The sequence below is a fragment of the Gracilinanus agilis genome, chromosome 3 (genome assembly GCF_016433145.1).
Source record: "Gracilinanus agilis isolate LMUSP501 chromosome 3, AgileGrace, whole genome shotgun sequence".
In the NCBI taxonomy this organism is placed as follows: Eukaryota; Metazoa; Chordata; class Mammalia; order Didelphimorphia; family Didelphidae; genus Gracilinanus; species Gracilinanus agilis.
This window is the reverse complement of record NC_058132.1, coordinates 33,463,691-33,487,351: the sequence shown is the minus strand read 5'-3', so window position 1 is coordinate 33,487,351 and position 23,661 is coordinate 33,463,691. Positions and strand designations below refer to the sequence as shown.

The 23,661-nt window shown below is 43.3% G+C and overlaps 1 protein-coding gene across 1 annotated transcript in view; it reads right to left on the bottom strand.

Moving 5' to 3' along the window:
* PLCH2 (phospholipase C eta 2) overlaps positions 1–23,661 on the bottom strand; it is a 256,194-nt gene that overhangs the window by 71,041 nt on the left and 161,492 nt on the right. Inside the window, exon 4 of the mRNA XM_044668648.1 lies at positions 7,467–7,637. Within this exon, the coding sequence (XP_044524583.1) occupies positions 7,467–7,637 (171 nt within the window). The remainder of the gene's footprint in view (positions 1–7,466; positions 7,638–23,661) is intronic.

Here is a 23,661-nt window from a genome sequence, read left to right as displayed (position 1 = left end):
TCTCTCTGTCTCTGTCTCTGTCCGTGTCTCTCTCTCTCTCTCTCTCTCTCTCTCTCTCTCTCTCTCTCTCTCTCTCTCTCTCTCTCTCTCCTTCTCCCTGCCTCTCCCTCCCTTTTTCCCTTCCTCCCTCTCTATCTCCATCTCTATCTCTCTGTCTCTGTCTCTCTCTATCTCTCTGTCTCTCCTTTTTTTAAAGTCCTTATCTATCATCTTACAATCAATACTGTGTATTGGTTCCAAGGCATAAGAGCAGTAAGGGATAGGCAATGGGGATTAAGTGACTTGGCCAGGACTACCCAGCTAGGAAGAGTCTAAGGCCAGTTCTGAACTCAGGACCTCTTGTCTCTAAGCCTGGCACTCTATCCATTGAGCCACCAACCTGTCCCCACCCCATCAGTATTCTCTTAAAGGAAAAATCCACTATCCAGGACACTTGGTGTCAGAACCATCACCAGGTGGAGTAGTTGGAACTTTCCCCCAGAGTGCCAACAGGGTGTTAAGGGACTTTTAAAAGCATTTATTAAGACGTTACTATTTGTCAAAGTCCATGGAAACAAAGGGGAAATTAGGTGGTACACTGAACAGAGCACTGGCTCTGGAGTCAGGAAGACTTGAATTCAAATTTGACCTCAGCTATTTTCCTAGCTAGGTGATCTTGGACAAGTCATGTAGCACCATTTGCCTCAGTTTCTTCGTCTGTAAAATAAATTAGAGAAAGAAATGGTGAACTATGCAAGCCTCTTTGCCAAGAAAACCCCAAATAGGGCCATGAAGACTCACAATTTAAATGACTCAAAAACAAGGAAACAAAGGAGACAAAGACAATAATTCAATATCCTGGAAATGGAACACTGACTTGAGAGTCAGAAGACTGAGGTTTGAATCCAGGCTTGGCAACATACTAGTTTTGGGACATTGGGCAAGTCAGGTGATTTCTCTGGGCCTCAGTTCCCTCCTCTTTAAACTGTAGAGATTTAGGTTAGATGACTTCAAAGGACTCTTTCTGGCTCAAAATCCTTTGTTTCTGGGACCTTATGAATAAGGTTGGTGTAGTATTGTGGGAAAGAGCAATGGTTTTGGAGGCTGAATAACTAGGTTCAAATAAATCTCTTCTTTGTTACTTATTTCCAAGGTAACGTTGGAGAAACCCCTTCTCCTCTTCAGGCCTCAGTTTCCCTTTTTGAAAAATGAGAGGCATGGACTAGATGACCTCTGAAACCTATGCCAGCTCTAGCTTCATGAGCCTGTGACCATAAGCCGCTTGCTCAAGAACAAAGTCACACTGCTGGTAAACAGATGGTAGCAGGAAGCAGGAACCTTTGGGTTTTTTGATTCTATGGGCCAATGGTACTGTTTTGATTTGAGCTAGAACCTCAGGTTGATCTCTAGGGGGAAAGGCACTAATCCATGACTGCCTTGCCTCTCTTAAACATAAAGAAAAAACAGGAAATAATGTACCAGGCTCAGGAGGCACTGTGCCAGTCTAGGGCTATAAGTGGGGAAGCCACCAGAAAACCAAGGGGCATGGGGCAGAGACAAGAGACCTCTGGTCCTTCTGCCTCCCTAATACAGCTGGATCTGGGCTAGGTACAAAACCCCCATGTCTGTGCAGGGTTCTCCACCTAGAATCCATGAAAGTGAAAACTGTTCTGAGAACTATATTTCCATCTAATTGTTTCTTTTTAATCTTAGTGATTTTACTTAAAGCATTGAAAAACATGATTGCAGGAATGGTCTGTAAGAAGGCTTCACTAGGGTCCATGCCACAAAGGCTATGAACTCCTGCCTTAAAGAAGCATCTCCATTACTCTGAAACTCACTATTATTTTCTTAAAGGAAAGAATTCTCCTCCTGACAAAAGGCTCCCTCTGAGTAGCAACCACTGAGAAGGAACAGGCTAAGCAGCTCAAAAATGAGCCCTCTTGTCACTCATCCCACAGATTCTCATGCATATGTAGAATCAGGTCAGGACTACATGAGGACCAGGCAAGAACCAGAACTGTCTTCCAGTGGCATCAAGGGACTACTGAACTTCCAAGGTTCCGGGCCCAAGTAGATTCACCAGACATACTGGCCAAGGAAGGGGCAACAAAGGGATTTTTTAATAGCTGCTACCTGGCTCAGGGAATCTTCTAAGCTATCCGCTTCTGGGAGGGAGTCCAAGATTGACGACTTCTACCTTTCCATAAAAAAAGGCTGAAAAGTGATAAAGAATCTCAGTGATATTTGACAGGGACTCTTTCTTAAGAGCAATTCATGAAATAAAAATGAAGCGAAGAACCAGCCAGTGGTAGGAAAGCCAGAGAGATTTGGGATAACGACTTAATCGGCACATTTGGTACTTCCCTCTAGGGTTGGTGCCTGTTAAGATTTAATGGAAGGGAGCCTGGGAGAGATCCCATCTGCAGTGAGGAAGGTCTGTTCTACTCGGGTAGTACAAGCCCTAGGGGGAGCAGAAGGATGGGTCTGGATCTTCTCTAGAGCATAGCAAACATGCCGGTCAGGAGACAAGACAAACAGCTACTCCTTGGACACAGCTGCTCACATCGGTCATCAATCTGCAGCACACCCAGGCAGCAACTCCCCAAGTGCGCTGGAAGATGTGTTGCCTGCTTGTTCCCTGACAGTTCATAAATAATCAGAAATAACATTCTGGGAGCCCCAGGAAGACGCCATGTTGGATTATCGAACTTGCAAATTCTGGAGTTAGATCTCCAAATACTGGGACTCTTTAAAAAAAACTTTCCCCCATTTAATAGGATTGACATAGAGTACCTAGAAGTTAACAGCAGAGTTCCTGGGGAAAGAGTCCCAAACCCTAACGGGGTTGGCCTTTGGAAGAGTTGGGTTCTTTCTCAAAGTCTAACAATTCTCTTGCTTCATGACCTTGGGCATGTTCCTTCCCTTGGATTCCCCATAAACACAGAATATGATAGATCTAGTCTAACCTCATTGTTTTCCAAGATAGGAAATCTGAACTCACGAGAAAGAAGTGACTTGTCTAGTTGCCCAGTGAGTGAAGGGTAGAGCTTCAAAAGTTAGTGGGGAGAGTTAACCGATTGGACAGAGTCAAGGTCCAAAAAGTTTTGATAGGTTAGAATAAAAAAAGAATATGATGTTCCATTGTGTCTGACTCTTGGTGACTCCATTTAGGATTTTCTTGGCAAAGATACTGGAGTGGAGTGGTTAGTCATGTCCTTCTCCAGCTCATTTTACAGATGAGGAAATGGAGGCAAATAGGGTGAAGTGACTTACCAAAGGTCACCCAGATAATATGTGAGACCAGATTTGAGCGCAGAAAGATGAGTCTTTCTGATTTCAATCCCTGCATTCTATCCTTTGGGCCATTTAATTACCCTAAAGAATATGTAGTTGGGATTAACGTGCACATGGATTCAAGACCTCATCTTCCTGAGGACATGATGAGTAAGGTTATTGGGTTATTTGGAAAATATCTGGGGGGTTTTCAGTCCCTCTTAATTCTAGTGCCTTCCCATGGTCCATTATTTCCTATTTCTCTAATATATAGCTTATTTGTATAGATTAGTTTTCTCCCCCTGTGACTGAAAGTTCCTCGAAGGCAAGTATTATCTTTTGTTTCTTTGTATCCCCATTGCTTAGCACAATTCCACATGGTGCTTGTTGATTAATTGAGAGTAGACTGCATAGTCAAAGGAAATCAGCAACCCCCAAATAAAAAAAGTTAATAGGAACTTGGTTTGCATTAAGAAAGATAGAACTTCCAGCCATAAGGAGGTGATAGTCCCATGGTACTCTGCCATGGATGGACCACAACTGGGGTATCGTGTTCAGTTAGAGACTAGAGTGTCCAGGATGGCATAGAGGCTTCTGTCCATGTTATGGGAGAAGCCATGGAAGGAAACTGGACCTGTTTAGCCTAGAGAAGACTCAAGGAAGGCATGAGAACTAGTTTTAGGTATCTGAAAGGCTGTCATGTAGCCCAAGGATTTGTCCTGTTCTTCTGGGTCCTTGGGGACAGAACTAGGAACTATGGCTAGGAGTTGATTTAGTCTGGAGGTCAGGAAAAACTTCTAACCACTTCAAGCTGTCCCCAGGTGAAAGGGACGGCTTTAAACAGGCGATTCTGCCTGCTTGGAGATCTTCAAACAGTGTCTGGATGTAACTGGATGGTGGAGGAGGGATTCTACTCTGACTACTGCCATGGGTTGACCTAGATGGCTGCTGAGATCCCTTCCAACTCTGAACCTCTGTAATCTCGAGTGTAGGACCAGAACTTTGGTCCCCTGAAACTCAGGTGAGGGCCCCAGGCTGCCCTCTCCTCTGTAACCTGCCTGCCTCCCGAGGATTCTGAGAGGATTGGCATGCCTTTAATGGAGAGGAAAAGAGGGAGTGTGATTTCTGTGCAAGGCAGCCAGGTTATTGGGCTATCGTCATTATCAGCCTCCTGTGGTCATTTTTTTTTACATTTTTAAACCCTTAACTTCTGTGTATTGGCTCCTTGGTGGAAGAGTGGTAAGGGTGGGCAATGGGGGTCAAGTGACTTGCCCAGGGTCACACAGCTGGGAAGTGTCTGAGGCCGGGTTTGAACCTAGGACCTCCCGTCTCTAGGCCTGGCTCTCAATCCACTGAGCTACCCAGCTGCCCCTCCTGTGGTCATTTTTAATGCCAAGAGAACCCTAGAAAATCCAGCTATATTGCCTTATATATCACACTTGGGCCATTCATAAAAACATGGAGGTATACAGTAAGGGGTCCCAAATAAAGGCTGGATTTGGGGCACAGACAGATCTCAAAGCACTACCTGTCCCTGCTGTTGCCTTGTGTCTTTCTCTTTAGCTAAAACTTGGTCCCACCCCAGTTAATAGTGCTCTGAGTCAGGGACACTCCCCAAGAGCCACACCACGTCCCCTCTTAGCTAAAACCAGTGGGTGAAGAAAGCTCCAGAGGATATCCACCAATTGGGCAGGACCGAGAAAAAAACACAATATGCCAGTCATCAAAAGTTTAAAGGCAGAAATTCTTAATTTTGATAACAGAAACAGCTAGTTCAAATCCTGCTTCAGACACTTCCCAGCTGTGTGACCCTGGGCAAGTCACTTCACCCCCATTGCCTACCCTTACCGCTCTTCTGCCTTGGAACCAATATACAATATGGATTCTAAGATGGAAGATAAGGGTTTAAAGAAAAAAAGAATATAAGTTCCTTGAGGGCAGCAACTATTTGACTTTTGTCTTTGTATCCTCAGCAGCAAGCACAGAGCCTGGTATTTGGCAAGTGCTTGGCAAATTTTTATTTCTGCCATGTTCTCGCCATCAGGATGGGCAAGGACCCCAAGGCCACCTCATAAAGAAGCTGATGATAAATAGTCCAGGTTTGAGGGGGAAAATGCCCAAGTATGATCCATGGCATAATCACCTCTAAGTGAGTGGGGCCTCTGTCCTGGAGACACTTGGGCCCTGCAACCAGAGATAATCCATTTTTCTTATTCTGAGAAATTTTTGTTAATATTTATTAGCCTTGGGGGCAGGTGGGTAGCTCAGTGGATTGAGAGCCAGGACTAAAGATGGGAGGTCCTGGGTTCAAATTTGGCCTCAGACACTTCCTAGCTGTGTGACTCTGGGCAAGTCACTTAACCTCACTTAACCCCCATTGCCTACCCTTACAGCTCTTCTGCCTTGGAGCCAATACACAGTATTGACTATAAGGGGGAAGGTAAGGATTTAAAAAAATATTTATTAGCCTTTTGTTGGATAAAGATTTCATGGAGGGTGTTGAGTCATTCAAGTGCTCTCAACTTACAGAATTTTGATTCAGTCATGGCCTAATGAATGAATTTTCAGTTCAAGATAATAAGCCAAAATGATAAATATTTGCTTAAAAACCCCAGATATCTTTAATATCTTTAGAATAACAGAGTGTCTTGTCAGAGTAGGATAGTAAATTTGGGGTTCCTTGTAACTCTAGTATTGTCTGTCCATCTGAAATGTGTTTATATGACTGACTTGTTTGAAAGAAATTAAAAATGGGAACTCGGGCATTATCTATTTTTTAAACCCTTAATTTATGTTCTGACTTGAAGACAGAAGGGCAAAGACTAGGCAAATGGGGTTAAATGACTTGCCCAGGGACACAGAGCCAAGAAGAAGTGAATTCAGATCTTCCTGACTCCAGGTTTAGTCCTCTATCCACTGAATCATCTATCTGCCATGGCATTATCTATTAAAAACAGAGGCATCAAGTCCTTATGGATTAGAGCTGTTGGTCCCTTGCTTGGGCTCTTCCCCAACTCATCCTCAGGAGGCCCCTCAAAGGGCTGAACCAAGCCAGGCACCTATAGAGGTCTAGTATAAATAGTGATCAATGCTCTTATCTCCCCCCACCCCACAGGGCTTTGGGGGCTCTGCTTGTTCATTAGGTTCTGAGCTGCCTTCGAAAGTCAGTGCCTTGCTGTCCCTGTGTGGCTCTCTTGTCAGCTGAGTTGTGAGCTCCCTGGGAGAAAGGAGAGAATCTTAGTCTCCGGCTCCTCCAGAGAGCTGAGGAGGCAGTTCAAGCTCCATAAATGTTTGTTTTCAATAAACATTTATTGATGGACCGCTCCGGGAGGCAGTGCAGTGCAGGGGCTGGTGTGCAGGACCAGGAGTGGAGAAGAGCTGAGTAAAAACTCCATCTCTTACAGGAATACTGGGGGAACCAGCTAGAACTCAGCTCTCCCTCCTCTTCTTCCTCCTTCCGCATCCTCCTCTTCCTCTTTTCCCTCCCTCTCCCCCTCCCCAATCCTATGGCTCATCCACTTAACACTGGGTGACCATTGGCAAATGGTTGAACCTCTCTCATCCTTACTGGGTTGGACGGGATGATCTCTAAGTCCCCTTGTAGCCACTCTGGACAGCTGCATGCAAGGGCTGGTGTCTGGACCAGGAGGCTGGAAGATCTGGGTGGAAATCTCCTCTCTGACCCTTCCTTGCTGAGCAGCCTTCAGGAAGAAGCCTTTCCTTGTCCTCCTCACTGCTAGTGCCTTCCCTCTGAGATTGCCTTCCGTCTACACTGAATATGTCTTACATATACCTAGTTATTTGCACGTCTGCCGTCTCCCTTAGAAAATAAGTCCTCCTGTGGGGAGGGACTATTTTCTGGCTTTTCTCGGAATCCTCAGAGCTTGATACAGTGCCTGGCACATAGGAAATGTCTAATAATTGACTGACAAACTGCCCTGTGCCCCATGAGATCAAAGATCTAGAGCGAGGGACCTCGGATGACCTCTGGCTCAGCTTCCCCATTTTACAGCTAAGGAAACTGAGGCTCAAAGAGATGACTTAAGATCATAGGTCTTGAACTGGAAGGGACCTCAGAGGTCATCTAGACTGACACCTTCATTTTAGAGCTGAGGAACTAGCAGCCCAGGGGTGGAAGATGACTGCTTGCTCCCCCCACCCCAGGGCTCCTTCCCAGGCTCCCCCCTCTTGCCCCTCCAGGTCCCAGTCACCTTCTGTTCCACTTCCAGGAAGCGCTTCAAATCCTCTGTGTCCAGATGGTCCTTGTGGTTGCTGTAGGTGAGCATGAGCAGGTAGAGGTCCCGGCGGGTAGACATCATCTTGTAAAAGGCACAGAACTCGTCAAAGCCCAGCGTGCCCTGGTTGTCATCCGTATCTGCCTCCTGGAACATAAAGAGCCACGTGGGGTATGACCCTACAGGAACTCAGCTCCCCCTCCTACTTTTCCTCCTCCTTGTCCTCTCCTCTGGCTCTGCCATTTAATATTGTGTGACCTTAGACAAGTCACGTAACATCTCCTTAGGGGGGTTGGTTGGATGTAAAGATCTCTGTGATCCCATCTAATCCTAAACATTCTGTTCCCATGACCCATACTGGATCATTCTTGAAGTAGTCTAAAAGCTACGAGAAGAGGAAAGCTTAGAAAGGATGAGAGAAATTAAAGGAGGCTTCCATATATTTGTGCTGTCTTGGAAAATGGGTGCTAGGATGGGGGGAATTGGAAGAAGGGCAGAGGTGAGGAATAGAAACAGACTGATGGAAATAGGAGAGATGTTAGGTTCATTTTTTTTCTCTAGGAATACTGAGGAGAAGAAGGAGCAGGAAGGAAACCAGCCTGGTTGGAGCCAATAGGGTACCAGTTCAGGTAAGATAACCTGGGCTAAAGCCATTCTCTGTCCAAATATCCTCCCTCTTACAAGGAGCCCCCAAAGAACCCTGAGCAAGACCCATTGAATCATGCCTGAGGGGACCTTAAATCTGTATGTTTAAGCTCTTTCCTTAGAGAAGCAGGGGTCTATGGGTGCTGAATGGTGCATATCGTGTCAGATGCTATCAACTTTAGTTGCTTCTGTTTAACTATTTTTTCTTTGTTAAAAGGAGAGGCTCACCAGGTGGTGGCAGAAGTGGGGTATGTACAGAGGTGATTACAGCACAGAAACAAAAGGCATCAGTAAAACGAATTAAAAACTAAAATAGGGAGGGAGAGAGCAAGAGAACATGGATCACAAAATGTTGGAAAATAGCATTAAAAATTGAATCAACACGTAATCTGGAAGAAAATGAAAAAAAAACAACTAGAACAAAAGCAAGAGAAATATATGCTTCAAGTTCTTATTTTTTAACTCATGATCCAAATCTGAGGGTCAGACTCTGGAACCCAAGACAGAGGCAGGGAGGAAAGGCAGTGAGGTAGGGGCTGGAAGCCAGCATCTTGAAACCTCAGAAGACTCTGCTTTTATTATTATTTTTAAAACCTTTATCTTCCATTTTAGAATCAATACTAAGTTTTGGTTCCAACGCAGAAGAGCAGGAAGGGCTAAGCAATGGGGGTCAAATGACTTGCCCAGGGTCACCCAGCTAGAAAGTGTCTGAGAGCAGATTTGAACCCAGGACCTCCCATCTCTAGACCTGGCTCTCAATCCACTGAGCCACCCAGCTTCCACCATGACTTTTGCTTTTAGTTTAGCTGCACTTTGAGATCCACGTCAGATGCAGACCTGAGCAAAAGACAAAGAAGAGATTCCCACCCTGAGCCAAAGCCACAAGACACTTTCTAGTCTGACCAGCAAGCTGGATGCTAAAAAATCCACATCTGGTCTCTGGCTCTGCCTCTGAAATTCTCCTTCATTAAAATGCTAATTAAAAGTTGCTACTCATCAATTACAAACACGTGGAGACCCAGGAGGTTCGGAGCCCTCCCTCAAAGCCCAATTTTCCCAATAAAATCAGGAGCAGGCCACTTCTCAGCTCTCAATCCCTAATTATTGGGACAGTGGCTGCCATCCATCTAGATGGAAATTTGACAGCATTCCCAAAGCAGGGACACATGCAGTGACTTTGCCTGGGTCCACCAGCTTCCACCCAGAGCCTTTCACATCAGTATTCAGGCCAATGCAGAACTCAAATTGTATTATGGGCTGCACCTGACCGCTGCTGCAGCAGCCTTCCACTTAATAACATTCATTCTGGCCAATCGCTGTCATTGCGCCGCTAACTCACAAAACCCTGATTGTGTTTCTAGTGTCCTAGAGCATCAGCTTCACATCCTATTAGGGGCCCTTGTACATAATGACACGATTTACTGCATTGGCCCAGCTCTTTGTTCAGAAAGGTCTTTCCCCAAGAACATCCAAGTACATTCTGGCTGGCCAAAAAAAACCACCCTAATAAAATCCCTTTTCTTGTCCTTCCTGGTGCCATGTCCTGGAATGAGTGCTGGAGTTGAATTCAGAAGACCCAGGTTCAAATCTCAACTTGACTCTTTGCTAGCTGTGTGACTTGGCTCAAAGTTCTTTCTGTCTCTGGTCTTCGGCAGTAACCTCTTTAAAATGAGGAGGGCTGGCCTCTAAATAATCTCTAAGTTTCCTTCCAGTTCTAAGGAAGTTGCTCAGCCAAATGATCTTCCCATATGGTTAATATTTTGTGGGTTCGGGGAAATTGGACAAAATCACCATTAAGGAGACTGGGTCAAGCTTCACTTTGGCTTACAGAGAGCCTAAATGCTATCACTACAAATACTTAAAGGATTTGAGATTGTATTGTGTACAGATAACTCCCAGTGTGGAAGCTCCCTCATGAATACAGACTTCAACCCTTTATAGATCTATATATAAATCAGTAAGCATGCAAGTGTCTATTATAAGGCAGGTAGGTAGCACAGTGGATAGACCATTGGGTCCAGGGTCAGAAATATCTGAGTTCAAATCCAGCCTTAGACATTTATTGGCTGTGTGACCCTACGCAAGTCACTTAACCCTGTTAGCCTCAGTTTCCTCATCTGTTAAATGAGCTGGGAAGGAAATGGTAAATTACTCCAGGGTCTCTGCCATGAAAACCTCAAATAGGGTCACAAAGAGTTGGACACAACTGAAACAACTGTGCTAAATGCTGAAGATATAAAAACTAAAATAAAATCTGCCACATTCCTCAAAGAGCTTCCATCCTATGATAATTCTAGCTAAGAATACAAGCTAGAGCACCAAGTTCCCTCAATATCTCATCTGAACTTCATACTTCTGTAAGAAAGATATTGCAGATATTCTTACCCTCATTGGACCAACAAGGAACCAGAGGTTTTAGAGTTTTTCTGACTCCAACACCACCACTTTAAGGAAAATGCCAGGGAAAAGGAGAAAGGGGAGGAGGAGAGAGAAAGATAGGGTATTATGGAAATCTAGGTATCAGAGGAAAATGACCCAATCAGCATCACACAGTTATTCCTTGAGTTAGAAACTGTTAGAAGTTAGATAACAATAAATCATATTTAGGTCCTAGGTTCAAATCTGGCCTCAGACACTTCCCAGCTGTGTGACCTTGGGCAAGTCACTTGACCCCCATTGCCCACCCTTACCACTCTTCTGCCTTGGGGCCAATACACAGTATTGACTCCAAGACGTAAGGTAAGGGTTTAAAAAATTTTAAAAATAAAAAAGGAATAAATCATATTTCAATAATGTTTTAAAAGTTTTATAAAGTATTTTATATACTTTGAGACCCAGTTCAATCATCTAAAAGCTCTGTGATCTTGGGCTATTTAGGTTTCTCAGGGACTCAGTTTTCAACTCTGTTAAATGGGGAGGAGGGTTAGTTAGATGGTCCCTAAGGGCTCTTCCAAGGTCTCCATTATTCTGTTTCCCCTCAGCACTTGTGGTTAGAGATAGCAGAGAAAGGAAGCCATATAATCCACCCCAACTCTGATCACCTTTCAACTGAAGCTCCCTAAATGGCAATGTGTGAAGGGAAAATGCAACTTTATGTTCGAGTGGCCTGGGTTCTTGTCTCTAGTCTGAACCCAACTTTATGTGCATACTTGAGCAAATTGCTTTCCCTCTCTGGACCTCAGCTTTCTCATCTGAAAAGTGAAAGGGGTTGGTTGGTCCATTCCAGCCCTAGATTTATGATGCTATAATTTTCTTCTTTTCTATCATTAGTCATTCAGTCAGTCAATAACCACTTATTAAGCACCTACTATCTTCTAGTCATTGTGCTAAGTGCTGGGGATAGAAATAAGAAAAAGAAAGATGATTCCTGCCTTCAAGGTGCTTATACTACAATGGGGTAAGATAATCCACAAAAAGAAGCTGAAAATAGTGGGGTGAAGTGTATAGTAGCTAGCAGAGAGCAAGACATGATAAATAAGTCAAAAGGAGAGCAGTCAAAGGATGGAGAGCTCTCTACTCTGCCCTCCTTCAGAAGTGTCCCAGGGGGCAGAGGGGACTGCTGAGTTAGAACTACAAAGGCTGATGTGATCTTAAAGGATGATGAGTTTTGTTATACAGGTAATACAACCTACAAATGCCCCCTTATCCCTACTAGGAAGAGAGATTTCAGTAAGAAATAGGTGCTCAGTCCTAGAAAGTAGAATCATTGCTCCCCCATTAAAGGAAGATGTAAGAAGACCAAGGTGTATGACACATTGAGCAAAATACTATCCTTGGCATCAGAGGACCCTTAGATTTCAATCCTTCTTACTCTCTGTGTGACTTTGGCCAAGTCATTTGAGCCTTAGTTTCCTCCTTGGTCAAATGAGGAGCTTTCACAAAGAGTTGATCTTTGAGGTCTCTTTCAACTCTAGAATCATGATCCAAGGATAAGAAAGTAAAGACCTCAATTTTCTAAATCTACTAGTCTTTAGAAAGCATTCCAATTTCTTCATAACTGAAAAGTGTTAAGGAGCTGGCAAATATGCAGACCGTATTGTCCAGACTGCACAGATTTGTTCACAAGGCAGCCCAAATGAGTAGGGCAGGAAGGGCACGAGGGAGAATGAACCCACTAGGGAACCTCACCCATGGTCAAGGCTGTAGAAGCAGAGGACTGGAAGAGCCAATTAGCTACATGTATGTCTCAGTGGAGGCTCAGACTCACTCACCCCTGCTACTCACTGATATTCAACAGGAGCCAGACACCAAGGGAAAAGTCCATTCTGCTTAGGGGTCTTTTCAAAGTTTAAGATGTTAGATAAAAAACAACCGCAAAGCTTTGGGAGGATTAGATGAGTTTCTCAAGTTTTGTAAACAACCCACGCAGAGGAGATGAGACAATGAATAAACTGGATGGGGAAAGAGTAATGTTATGAATTTCAACAAATGGTATTTAAACCCAGGGGTCCTTTGACTCTAAAACTAGTCCTCTTCTCACTGTGTCATACACCTTACATCATTGTAAAGATGTGACTCTACCTTCTAGGGCCAGACATCTACTTCCTGATGAAATCCTTCTTCCTGAGGACAATAACAGAGTGGTTAGAAGAATGGGCTTGGAGTCATAAAGACTCATCTTCATGGATTCAAATCCAGCCTCAGACACTTATTAGCTATATAACCCTGGGCTAAGTTAAGTCACTTAACCTGCTGGTCTCAGTTTCCTCATCTGTAAAATGAGTTAGAGAAGGAAATGGCAAACTACTCTAGTATCTCTGCCAAGAAAACCTTCAAAAGGAGTCATGAAAAGTTGGGCACAAAAATGAGTGCTAGAATATGTTATTGTATGTCAGATGTGGAATGACACTTTATACGTCAGATTGGGTAAGAAAATTTAAATCAGATTTGATATGAAATCTGCTATTAGGGGCAGCTAGGTAACTCAGTGGATCGAGAACCAGGTCTAGAGATGGGCTGGGTTCAAATCTGTTCTAAGACACGTCCTAGATGTATGATCCTGAGCAAGTCTCTTGTCTAGCTTTTCTGCCTTGGAATCAACATACAATATTGATTCTAAGACAGAAGTTAAAGATTTTTATTTTAAAAATCTTTGTCAGAAGGGATGGATAGCACTCTGAAGATTTGGAAAATACATATGGAAATTAAGGCAATATAAATACAAAAGTTTTAACAACATTTAAAAAAGAAACAATGAGGAAAGAGCACTGGCTTTTGATGTTAGAGGACCTGGGTTCACATTCTAGGTCTAACGATTATAACTTGTGGGATTTCACTAGTCACTTAACCTCTTAGGGTTTCAATTTTTTCATGGGTAAAATGAGGGGGTTAGACTAGATGATCTCTGAGGTCAAGTAAAGTTCTAAATATATACTCTGTACAATCTATGCTCTGTGCTGTAGCATATGATCAACGAGTTTCTTCTAAGTAATTGATTCCACCAGACTCTCTACCATGTGGATCACAATAGTATGATCATTCAGCACTGGGACATAGCTAATTCATTCCCCTCATGAAACCACAAATGCCATCTATACCATCCATCCTGCCTGGGTTCAGTAGTTGACCTTGAAAACAACATTGTTTCTTTTTTAACTCCTACTTTCTATCTTAGAATTATTCTGCATAGTGGTTCCAAGGCAGAAGAGTGGTAAGGACTAAGCAATGGGGGTTAATTGACTTGCCCAGGGTCACACAACTAGGAAGTATCTGAGGCTGGATTTGAACCTAAGAACTCCTGTCCCTATCTCCTGGCTCTTAATCCACTGAGCTACCCAGCTGCCTCCAATCTGTATTTCTTAAACATTTTTTCTTCATTTGGCCTCTATGACATTGTGCTCTCCTCATCCTCTTACTTTCAACAATCATTCCTATTTTCTCAGTATACTGTTTCTTCCATTTCTCCTCTGAATATAAACATTTCCCAAAATTCTGCTTTCCTTGCTTTCTCTTTCTACATTCTGCCATGACAATTTCATCTGTTATAACTTAAATCATAGTACCATTAAAAGGAATGATACCAAGACCTAATAGAAAATTTTAAAAGCAGTGGAATGACATGCTAATTTCTGGTCAGATGTAGGGTCTGATCATATAAAGGTAAAATGATGGTTGTCACTGTTATCACCAGCTTAATGAAAAGTCTGAACAAGAGATATCAATAGAAAGATTAGGGAAACTTGTTCCTCATCTAGAAAGAGCCCAAAGCCAGAAAGGGAAGGAACACAAATGAAAACTTCACCCTGTAAAACTGGACCCTAAGCAGTTTCTCAGTCATTAAACAAAGACACAACCTGACCTGAGAAGGATTCTAGACGTGAGAAATTCCTGCCACCAAGACTTTCGGAATTAACAAGCTCTAGGTCTTTCTTACTCAAAGATTTATCAAGTGGCCCATTATAGACAAGACCATCTATTCAGGTCCTGTCACTCTGGATAACTGAGCCAGACCAGGAACAAACCCAGAGTAGAGATTGTTTGCTGTGTAAGCAGACACGACAGAGAAGGCCGTGAGGTGCTTTTTCCCATTGACAGCTTCGTAGGTGTGTGTGGTGATCTTTCATTACAGCTCAGTTCTCGCATCTTCTTGTAATGAGACAGTCCCATTGCTTCCATGTACGTGTGTGGTTGAAATCTGAAGCTGTCAGTGAAGATCCATCAGTCAGTGAGAAAAGGCCACCCGCTGGGTCTAAAGCTAGCTATCAGCACCATGGATAGGGGTCAGCACCGCGGACAGCAACTAACACCTTCGGAGAGAGTCCAATTCCCCCACTCCCAGCTATTAGCAGTTCCCCTATGGGAAGGGTTAAGAAGCAAAGCTGAGATGACAGTAACCCTTCTAGCCACTGGCCTCATCAAAGCATAGTCTAAAAATTCCCTCGTTCTGAAAAAGCAACACATAACACAATTCAGAATGGCCCGATGGATCACATATGAAACACAATTCAGCTTAACACTTATTAAGCACCAAAAGCATCAGGCTCTAGCTATGCTTATAGAATAATAAGATGACACTGAAGCTGTTTTCGAGAAGCTTAAAACCTAATGGGGGTGAGGAGGCAGCTGGGTGGCTCAGGGGATGGAGAGCCAGTACTAGAGATGGGAGGTTCTGAATTCAAATTTGGCTTCTGGGCAAGTCACTTAACCCCCATTGCCTAGCCCTTATCGCTCTTTTGTCTTGGAACCAATACTTAGTATTGATTCTAAGATGGAAGGTAAGGTTAAAAAAAGCCAGTAGGGATTGATAAGGAGATCCTTGTCAATGAAAGTCAGAGAATGCTTCCAGAAGGAGCTGAGACCTGAGCTGAGCCTTAAAGGAAGGGAATTTCAATAGTAGATGAGAGATAGTAATGGGGAATCCATTTCAGGAAAGCTGTGAGTAAAGGAGGGCAGGATGGAGTCTAGTATAGCTAGAATATGGAGGGCAAGAAGGGCTGTTATGTGATAATGATGGAAAAATAGGTTGGAGGTCAGATTGTGAAAGGAAGAGAAGAAGCATCTGTTAAGTGCTTACTATGTGCTAAGTGCTTTACAAATATTACTCATTTGAACTTCACAATCTTGGGAGGTAGGTGCTATTACTAACCTCATTTTACAAATGAGGAAACTGAAGCAAACTGAGGTTAACTCTCTTGCCCAGCATGACACAGCTAGTAAGGGTCTGAGACTCGATTTGAATTCATCTTCCTTTTAAAAAACACTCAAACTATCTTAGCATGGATGGGCTAAAACAGGTTGAGGGTAACTGGCAGGTGTCAAATCTGTCAGTAAATTAGAGAATGTTTCTTCCAAGCATATGAAGACTTCCCTTGGCAGAATGGGTAGATGAGAACAATTTGTTCCAATGGCCATGAAGATGGCTGAAGCAGGCTCTGTGGAGAGCTTAAAGCTTGTACATTAAAGATTCCAAGAAATCTTGGGCCATCACCAGTTATTGTGACTTTTGTCCTGCCTCTAGATTTGATGATCCATTAATCAACCAACTAATATTTATTAAGTTCCTAAAGTGTACTCATTACTGGGAAATCTATAAACAAAAATGAAGGTCCCTGGTACTTACAATCTAAACCAGTGGTTCCCAAACTTTTTTGGCCTACCATCCCCTTTCCAGGAAAAATTTTACTTAGCGCCCCCTGTCACATACTATCACCGCCCCCTTACAGTTATTCACCACCCCCAAATGCACCTGTGGCCATCACTGCTCCCCTGGATCGCTGCAGCACCTGCCATTTTGGGAATCACTGGGAGGGTGAGGCAAAATAAATTCATTTATCTATCTATATCTAGATAGACAGATATATATATATATACATAAAATGTATATTAAAATTAACTTTCTTTTTAAGACAAAAAAATACTCATCTTCTCTCTTAGAATCAATGCTGTGTATTGGTTCCAAGGCAGAAGAGCACTAAGGGTCAGAAAATTGGGGTTGAGTTGCCCAGGATCATACAACTAAGAAGTGTCTGAGGCCAGATTGGAACCCAAGGTGTGTTATTTGCTATCTATATGACTTTGGGCAAGTCATTTCTTGTCCCTATTTGCTTTTGTCATAAGAAAAATCATTTTAATTTAATTAAACAAATTTAATTTAAGTGAGTTTAAGCAGATGGCCTCCAAAGGAGCCACAGCTACTGAAGAACCAGAAAAGAAAGCTGTCATTACCTGAATCCTCAGCATCATAGAATAGCTCATCATCATCAATGCATAATAATAAAAATGACTCTGAAGAAGGTACATAATCATTGACTTTGTCATTACACCCTGAAAACCGTAAAATCTTTCCTTCTGAATTGCCCCTGAGACATCACCCCCAGTAGTATTGGAATTCCTTGGGAGCAAAGCCTCTCTTGTCTCTTCTATCTGGCGCTCCCAGCACTTGGCATGGTGTTTTTGCTCCATCATCAGTCGATTCCTTTCAGTTCAATGATCCAATGAGAATCTGTGTCTCCATTTATAAAATGGGAATACTACCTGCACCACCTACTTTGAAGGGCTATAAAATGTAAGCTCCTTGAAGGCAGTGTTTCATCATTTTAACTTGTGTCCCCAGTGCCTAGCTTCCTAACTGCTTGGTCAAATGGAGACTCAAATGAACTAATGTGAGGAGAGTATCGTGCATATTTTAAGTACTGTCTATGTACCTATTGTTCTCGTTTTTGAAATCTGCTCAATGTCATTTTATTTTCTCGACCTGGATCAGGGGGGTTTTCTGGCCCATTTCCAAGCCCAGCAGCACCATGTACACATAATAAAGCTGATGAACAAGAAGATTGGATGAAGAGGATGACAATATGGTGTAGGAGGTGGTCTGACTGAAGACAATACCTCCAAAGACCCCTTCTGATGTAGCCGTAAAGTGGCATTCATTTTCAAAACAAGACATGCCAGAAGATCAAAGCCCAGGCCCATTTTTAAAATGCCTAGTGTTGAATTAGAGCCCATTACAGTAATAAACCACCCTGCAATCGAGCCAGCAAGAGGGCATTAATTAGAAAATTAAGCCCCATGGGTGACTGATTGTATTGAGTCCCTTTTAGGATGTAACAAGTCTTTCCACAATATATTAATTTTAATGAAACTATATTCCATTCTCTCTTTAGCCAATACACAGAGTTCTATCTTGATTAGGCAATTCAGGAGGGTCTAAATAATATCAAGATTTTTCTTCAACAAAATTAGCATTAATTATCCGAGCAATTCATCAGAGCTTTGCTTGAGAGCTTATCTTCTTAGGGCAAGGCTGCTGACTGCTGCTCTGTCCCCAAGGCAAGGAGCAAAGCCCAGTATTCTTCAGAGATGCCTGCCATCCTGGCTGAACTCTTGCCTTCATCCACACATTCCCAACAGTCCCACTCATTTGCAAATTGGCAGACTAATTCCTTCCAACTTGTAGAGGAGAGACATGAAATGTTGGCAGAGGGGGCTGCAAGAGCAGTTTCCTGCATTTCATTGAGAGCTGCAGGAGATCCTGCAGCTGCATCTGTGCCCTCAGGGAGGACCAGCTCTCATTTTATTTTCTTCTCTTTCGAGCCTCTGGTGGCAGCCTCACGATTCCAGTGGCTTCTAGGGAAGGGCTCAGTAATGATCAAATCACATTCCTGCTTCTGCCTCCAGAGATTAGGCGAAGGAGGTGATGGTCCCATTCTCCTCTGACCTGATCAGACCCTATCTGGAAGACTGTGTTCCCCTAATTATTAAAAAAAAGAGTTTGGTTTATTTTATCTTTTGGGTCCTTTTCAACTACGACATAATCAACTCATATTTATTAAATGCCTACCATGAGCTAGGTACTATGCCTCTGACCTACTCCCCTTTACTATCCATGACATTCAATTACCCTCTTCTTTGCCTTTACATGTGTTGTCCCCCATACCTGGAAGATCTTGGGCACTACATTTTAAAAAGTTATTTTATTAGCAAGGTTATTGTTAACTTGATTAACAACTAGATTTGTAAAGAACTTTAAATTAATATTTCATGGGGCAGCTAAGTCTAGGATCAGTGAATACAGACAGGCTTGGAAACAGGAGGTCCTGGGTTCAAAGCAGATACTTCCTAGCTGTGTGACCCTGGGCAAGTCACTCAACCCCCATTGCCTAGCCTTACTACTCTTCTGCCTTGGAACCAATACTTAATATCCATTCTAAGACCAAAGCTGTAATAATAATGAGAGCCAAGTAACCAATGTTATGATAGAGGGGAGATAGAGAGAGTCTATGACAGTGCTTCCCAAACTTTTTTGGCCTACCGCCCCCTTTCCAGAAAAAAATATTACTTAGCCCCCTGGAAATTAATTTTTTAAATTTTAATAGCAATTAATAGGAAAGATAAATGCACCTGTGGCCATCACCGCTCCCCTGGATTGCTGCAGCACCCACCAGGGGGTGGTAGCGCCCACTTTGGGAATCACTGGCTATGAGGTGAGACTCTCTTCCAGTTCTCCCCTCAGGGCCAAATATGCACTGGGACACTTTGAGGGGGTGTCACCCCCAAAACTGGGTGACCTGGATAGTCATGCCACCCCACAGGAGTTGGAGGTGAGGCTTCCCTATAAGATGAGGTATGGGGTACCCCAATCTGATTCTGAATGAGGGCGGGGTTCACACAAGCCTCCCCTGAGGTCAGTCAACTTCACAGCGGGTGTTCTGGCTCCAAGATGGAGGCAGCCAAACTAAGCTGTAATTCCTCATTGTTTCTCAGGCACTCTGGAACGCTATCTGATTAAAGAATGGCTTTTATTATTTGCAATTTAGGGGTTGGGGAAAGGGGTGAAGGGCAAAGGGATTTTGGGGTGCCCTCTTTTCTATTTCTATGGGGTCTGTCACTTGGGTGACTCAATATCCATTCTAAGACAGAAGGTAAGGGTTTTAGAAAAAAATCACATTGAATATATTACTTTGGGCTGGTGGTTTATTCTTTCTGGACTTAAAAACATGTTATGATTGAGGTTCCTTTAAATTCTGACAATTAGACAACACACATACTTATTTAATGCCTACTTACTACAATATTAATAATGATGATTATGGCTAGTATTTAAATAACACCTACTATGTCCCAGGAACTGAGTGAAACACTTTACAATTATTACCTCATTTGTTTTTAACTTTAACCTTGTTATTTATTTATTTTTAAAATATTTTCACATGGTTATATGATTTATGTTCTCTCCCTCTCTTCTATCCTTCCCCCTCCCAGAGATGACAAACAGTCCCAACAACCTATTTCCATATTATTCATTTTTGTATTAGAGTAATCTTTTAAAACCTAAACTCCAAATCTTATCATTTAGTTATATCCAAATCTTCATAGTCCTGTGGACCAATACTGTCCGGAAGGCTTTCTTGGGAAAGATACTGGAGTGGTTTACCATTTCCTTCTCCAGTGGATTAAGGCCAATAGAGGTTAAGTGACTTGCCCGGGGTCACATAGTGAGTAAGGGCTAGATCTGAATTCAGGTCTTCCTGACTCCTGAGAGGCAATTGCTAATATTATTCCATTTTACAGAGGAGGAAACTGAGGCAAAAGTTAAAATGACTTGCCATGGGTTCACATAGCTATTAAGAATCTGAGACCAAATTTGAATTCAGGTCTTTCTATATCCAGGCTCAGTTCTCTCTCCTGGTCCTGGTGATACAAAGACAAAGACGAAGCATTCCCTGGACTCAAGATGCTTAAGTTCTGGTGCCTATCAAAGTGCCTGGTGAATACTTCATCCATGTATGAGGCTCAAACGAACTAGATTCTTTTCAAGTCCCTCCCAGCTTTGGAGTTCTCTGATATATCAATCAGTTCAGTGCAGAGAAGACTGGGCAGAGGAGAGTGGCATGAAAGCTGTGTTCAAGTATTTGAAGGAACTGTTGGGTCTTGGAGAAGATGGATTAGACTTTTTTGCTTGGTCCCAGAACTAGAGACCTAGAACTTGGACCCAGAACTGGGTGGCAAAGGAAGCCTATCGAGGTTGGATGTTAGTAAGACTTCCTGTCAAGGAGAGTTGCCCCAAAGTGGGACTGGCTGCCTCATGAGAGGGTGGCTCCCCTCATTGAAAATCTTTGAGCATAAGCTGGAAGGCCACACACTGGCGATGCTGCGGGGTGGGGGGGGCCTCTTGGTCCCTTCTGGATGGAGAGTCTAAGAGTCTGTAACTGATCAGTATTATCTGTGAGCCACTTCCATGGCCAGCTATCCTCCCATGTGGCAAAGGGGAGGGGGAAAGGGAGAGAAAAAAAATCACCGGCAAAACCAAGCATGTGCTTATTAGAAACTCTGCTGAGCCCAGCTTGGGGATTTGCTATGGGAGTGATTCAAGGCCCATCATTAGCCCTGACTCCATTTATGAAGCATGCAAGGGCTGTTTGGACCCCCAAGGAAGGCTGCACATGTCCCCGTAATCATTAAAAAAAGAGATGATTTACTGCATTGCTGAGCTCCCAATTTGCAGTGGTTTTGCCTGCCAAGGGTTTACTGCAGGGACCTTTCTGCCCCCGGAGCTCTCACTTTCTCTTAAATGATTTAATGATGGTCTTTTGCTTTCTCCCTCCTGCTCTGCCTTCAGAAGTGGGTCTGGGCTAAAAGAAAGATCCCACAGACTCCAAAATATTTATAGCAGCACTCTTTGTGATGGCGACGGAGACAAAGACAACATCCATCGACTGGGAAATGCCAAACAAGTTGGGCTTGCGTGAATGTAGTGGAATACTATTGTCCTTTAGGAAACAATGAATATGAAGAATTAGGAGAGGAAGAGGGAAGTAATCAAAATGAGGAAATGTATACATTTATAATGATTTCAATAGAAAGGATGCCAACAATAAAAGTCAAAACTGAATGCAGAAAAATAGAATGACCTAACTGGGCACCAGAGAAGAGACCCAAGAAGACATTTTCCCAATTCTTGCTAGATATGGGGGCCGAGGAGTTTAGGTGTCAAACAGGTCCAATAAGTAGGCAAAACTCTCCACTGTGTCTAAGCTTGATTAAATTGGGAAAGGTTTAACTAAATACATAAAAACACAATCCAACATAGATAATGTAATTTGTGGCTTTCTAAGTCAACATAATGCTGGTCCACAGGGATCACTGGTCCTATTTCAAGTTGATACTACTGGCTTAGAAGACTGTAAAAAGTGTCTCATAATTTTGTGGAAATTTTTTGTTTCTTTCTCCCTTTATTCTGGATGATGAGGGATGGATGAGGCTGGAGGAAAGTTGGGGAAAGCATTTACTGGGAATGTAGGTGATGCAAAAAAAAAAAAAACCCACCACCAAGACATCAATAAAATGCATTTAAAAAACCCACAAAAGAATTTGTCTGGAACCCAATCTTCTTCATTAACATACCACAAGGATGCTTCTTGAGTACTTTTCTCTACTTAAAATGTCTTCCTCATGACCCCCTGGTCTTTTTTCAGAGACCATCCAGGCCAAAGTTGTGTGTGTGTGTGTGTGTGTGTGTGTGTGTGTGTGTGTGTGTGTGTTTAAACCCTTGCTTTCTGTGTTAGAATCAATACTATGTATTGGTTCCAAGGCAGAAGAGCGTAAGAAGAGGTTCCAAGGTAAGAGCTAGGGAATGGGGGTTAAGTGACTTGCCCAGGGGCACCCAGCTAGGAAGTGTCTGAGGCTGGATTTGAACTCAGGACTCCCATCTCTGTACCTGGCTCTCTATCCACTAAGCCACCCAGCTACCCTTCTGTAGCTTCTTTCAAGGCTTAGCTTAAGCCTCTCCACCTACATGAAGCCTTTCCTCATTTGTCCTGTTGTTACTACCCACTCCATCACTCTATATTTATTTGGTCCATGTTTTTTATTTACTTCACTGTGATACACACTGCTTCTCCCCAGGAGAAAGTAAATACTTCCAACTTTAAAAGCTACAGATGAGACTTATTAATCTTTAAAAAAGAAAAGCCAGTTGTACAGAAGAGAAACCCAGGTAGTTTCATGGATAATCCTCTTGTCTCTGTTCTGTGGTGTATTTCTGATGTTTAAGTTCAGAATTTTAAAAAAGAATAAAAAAGGGGAGGGCAGGAGGGAGGAAGAGACAGAGACAGAGAGAACGTGAGCACATTGATGGCAAAGATTGGCTTTTGTCTTTCTATCCACATAGACTGGCACAGTACCAGGCACATAATAGGTGTTTAAAAACATTGCTAGGTGGATCAATGGATAGAGTCGGGTCTGGAAACGAGTCCAAATCTGGCCTCAGACACTTCCATGCTGTGTGTCCTTGGGCAAGTCACTTAACCATCGCTGTCTAGCCCTAACTGCTGTTCTGCCCTGAAATCCACACTAAGGATAAAAGGTAAAGGTTTAAAAAAATTGCTGAATTTATTTTAGCATGTTCACTCAATGAATTGACATGCTCTCTGCTTGGGGATGTCCAGGGGCTCCCCTCAGGCCTGTCTGCAGGGAGGCTGTCACTTCATCTGAAGGAATGAGAACACTAGAAGAGGAAGCTGGAGATCTGAAAGCTGGAAGGGGTCCTGCTGGCCACTCAAACCTCGCTCTCCCCACCAGGGTGGCCTCTTGGCCAGCGGCCAGGTGAGTACTGGGCAGGCTCTGGAATTGCTGTGTTGGAGACCAAGGTGAGCTCAATTCAGTCAGGTGTCCAGGGGGTCTTGGTATCTCTGTGTGTGTGTGTGTGTGTGTGTGTGTGTCTGTCTGTCTGTCTGTCTGTCTGTCTATGCTGGGGGGAACATGGGCATTTCTTTTGTTCTCTCTTCTTTCTCTTCTTTTTATCCAGTCTTTCTTCTTCCTCTCCTCTTTTTCACACATACATACATGCCTGCCTCTCTCCCTTCCCCCCTCTCTTCTCCCTCTCATCCCCTCACTCTCTTCCCTTTCTTCTTTGTCTTTTTGTACTATCTTTCCTCTCTGTCTCCCTCTCTCCCTCCCCCTTCTCCCCCCTCTCTGTCTCTTTCCTTCTCCTCTTTTTCTCTCCCTCCCTTTCTCTCTCCCCAACTCCTTTTTCTCTTTCCCTCTTCCTCCCTCCCTCTTCTCTCTCCTCTCTCTCCCTTTCTCTCTC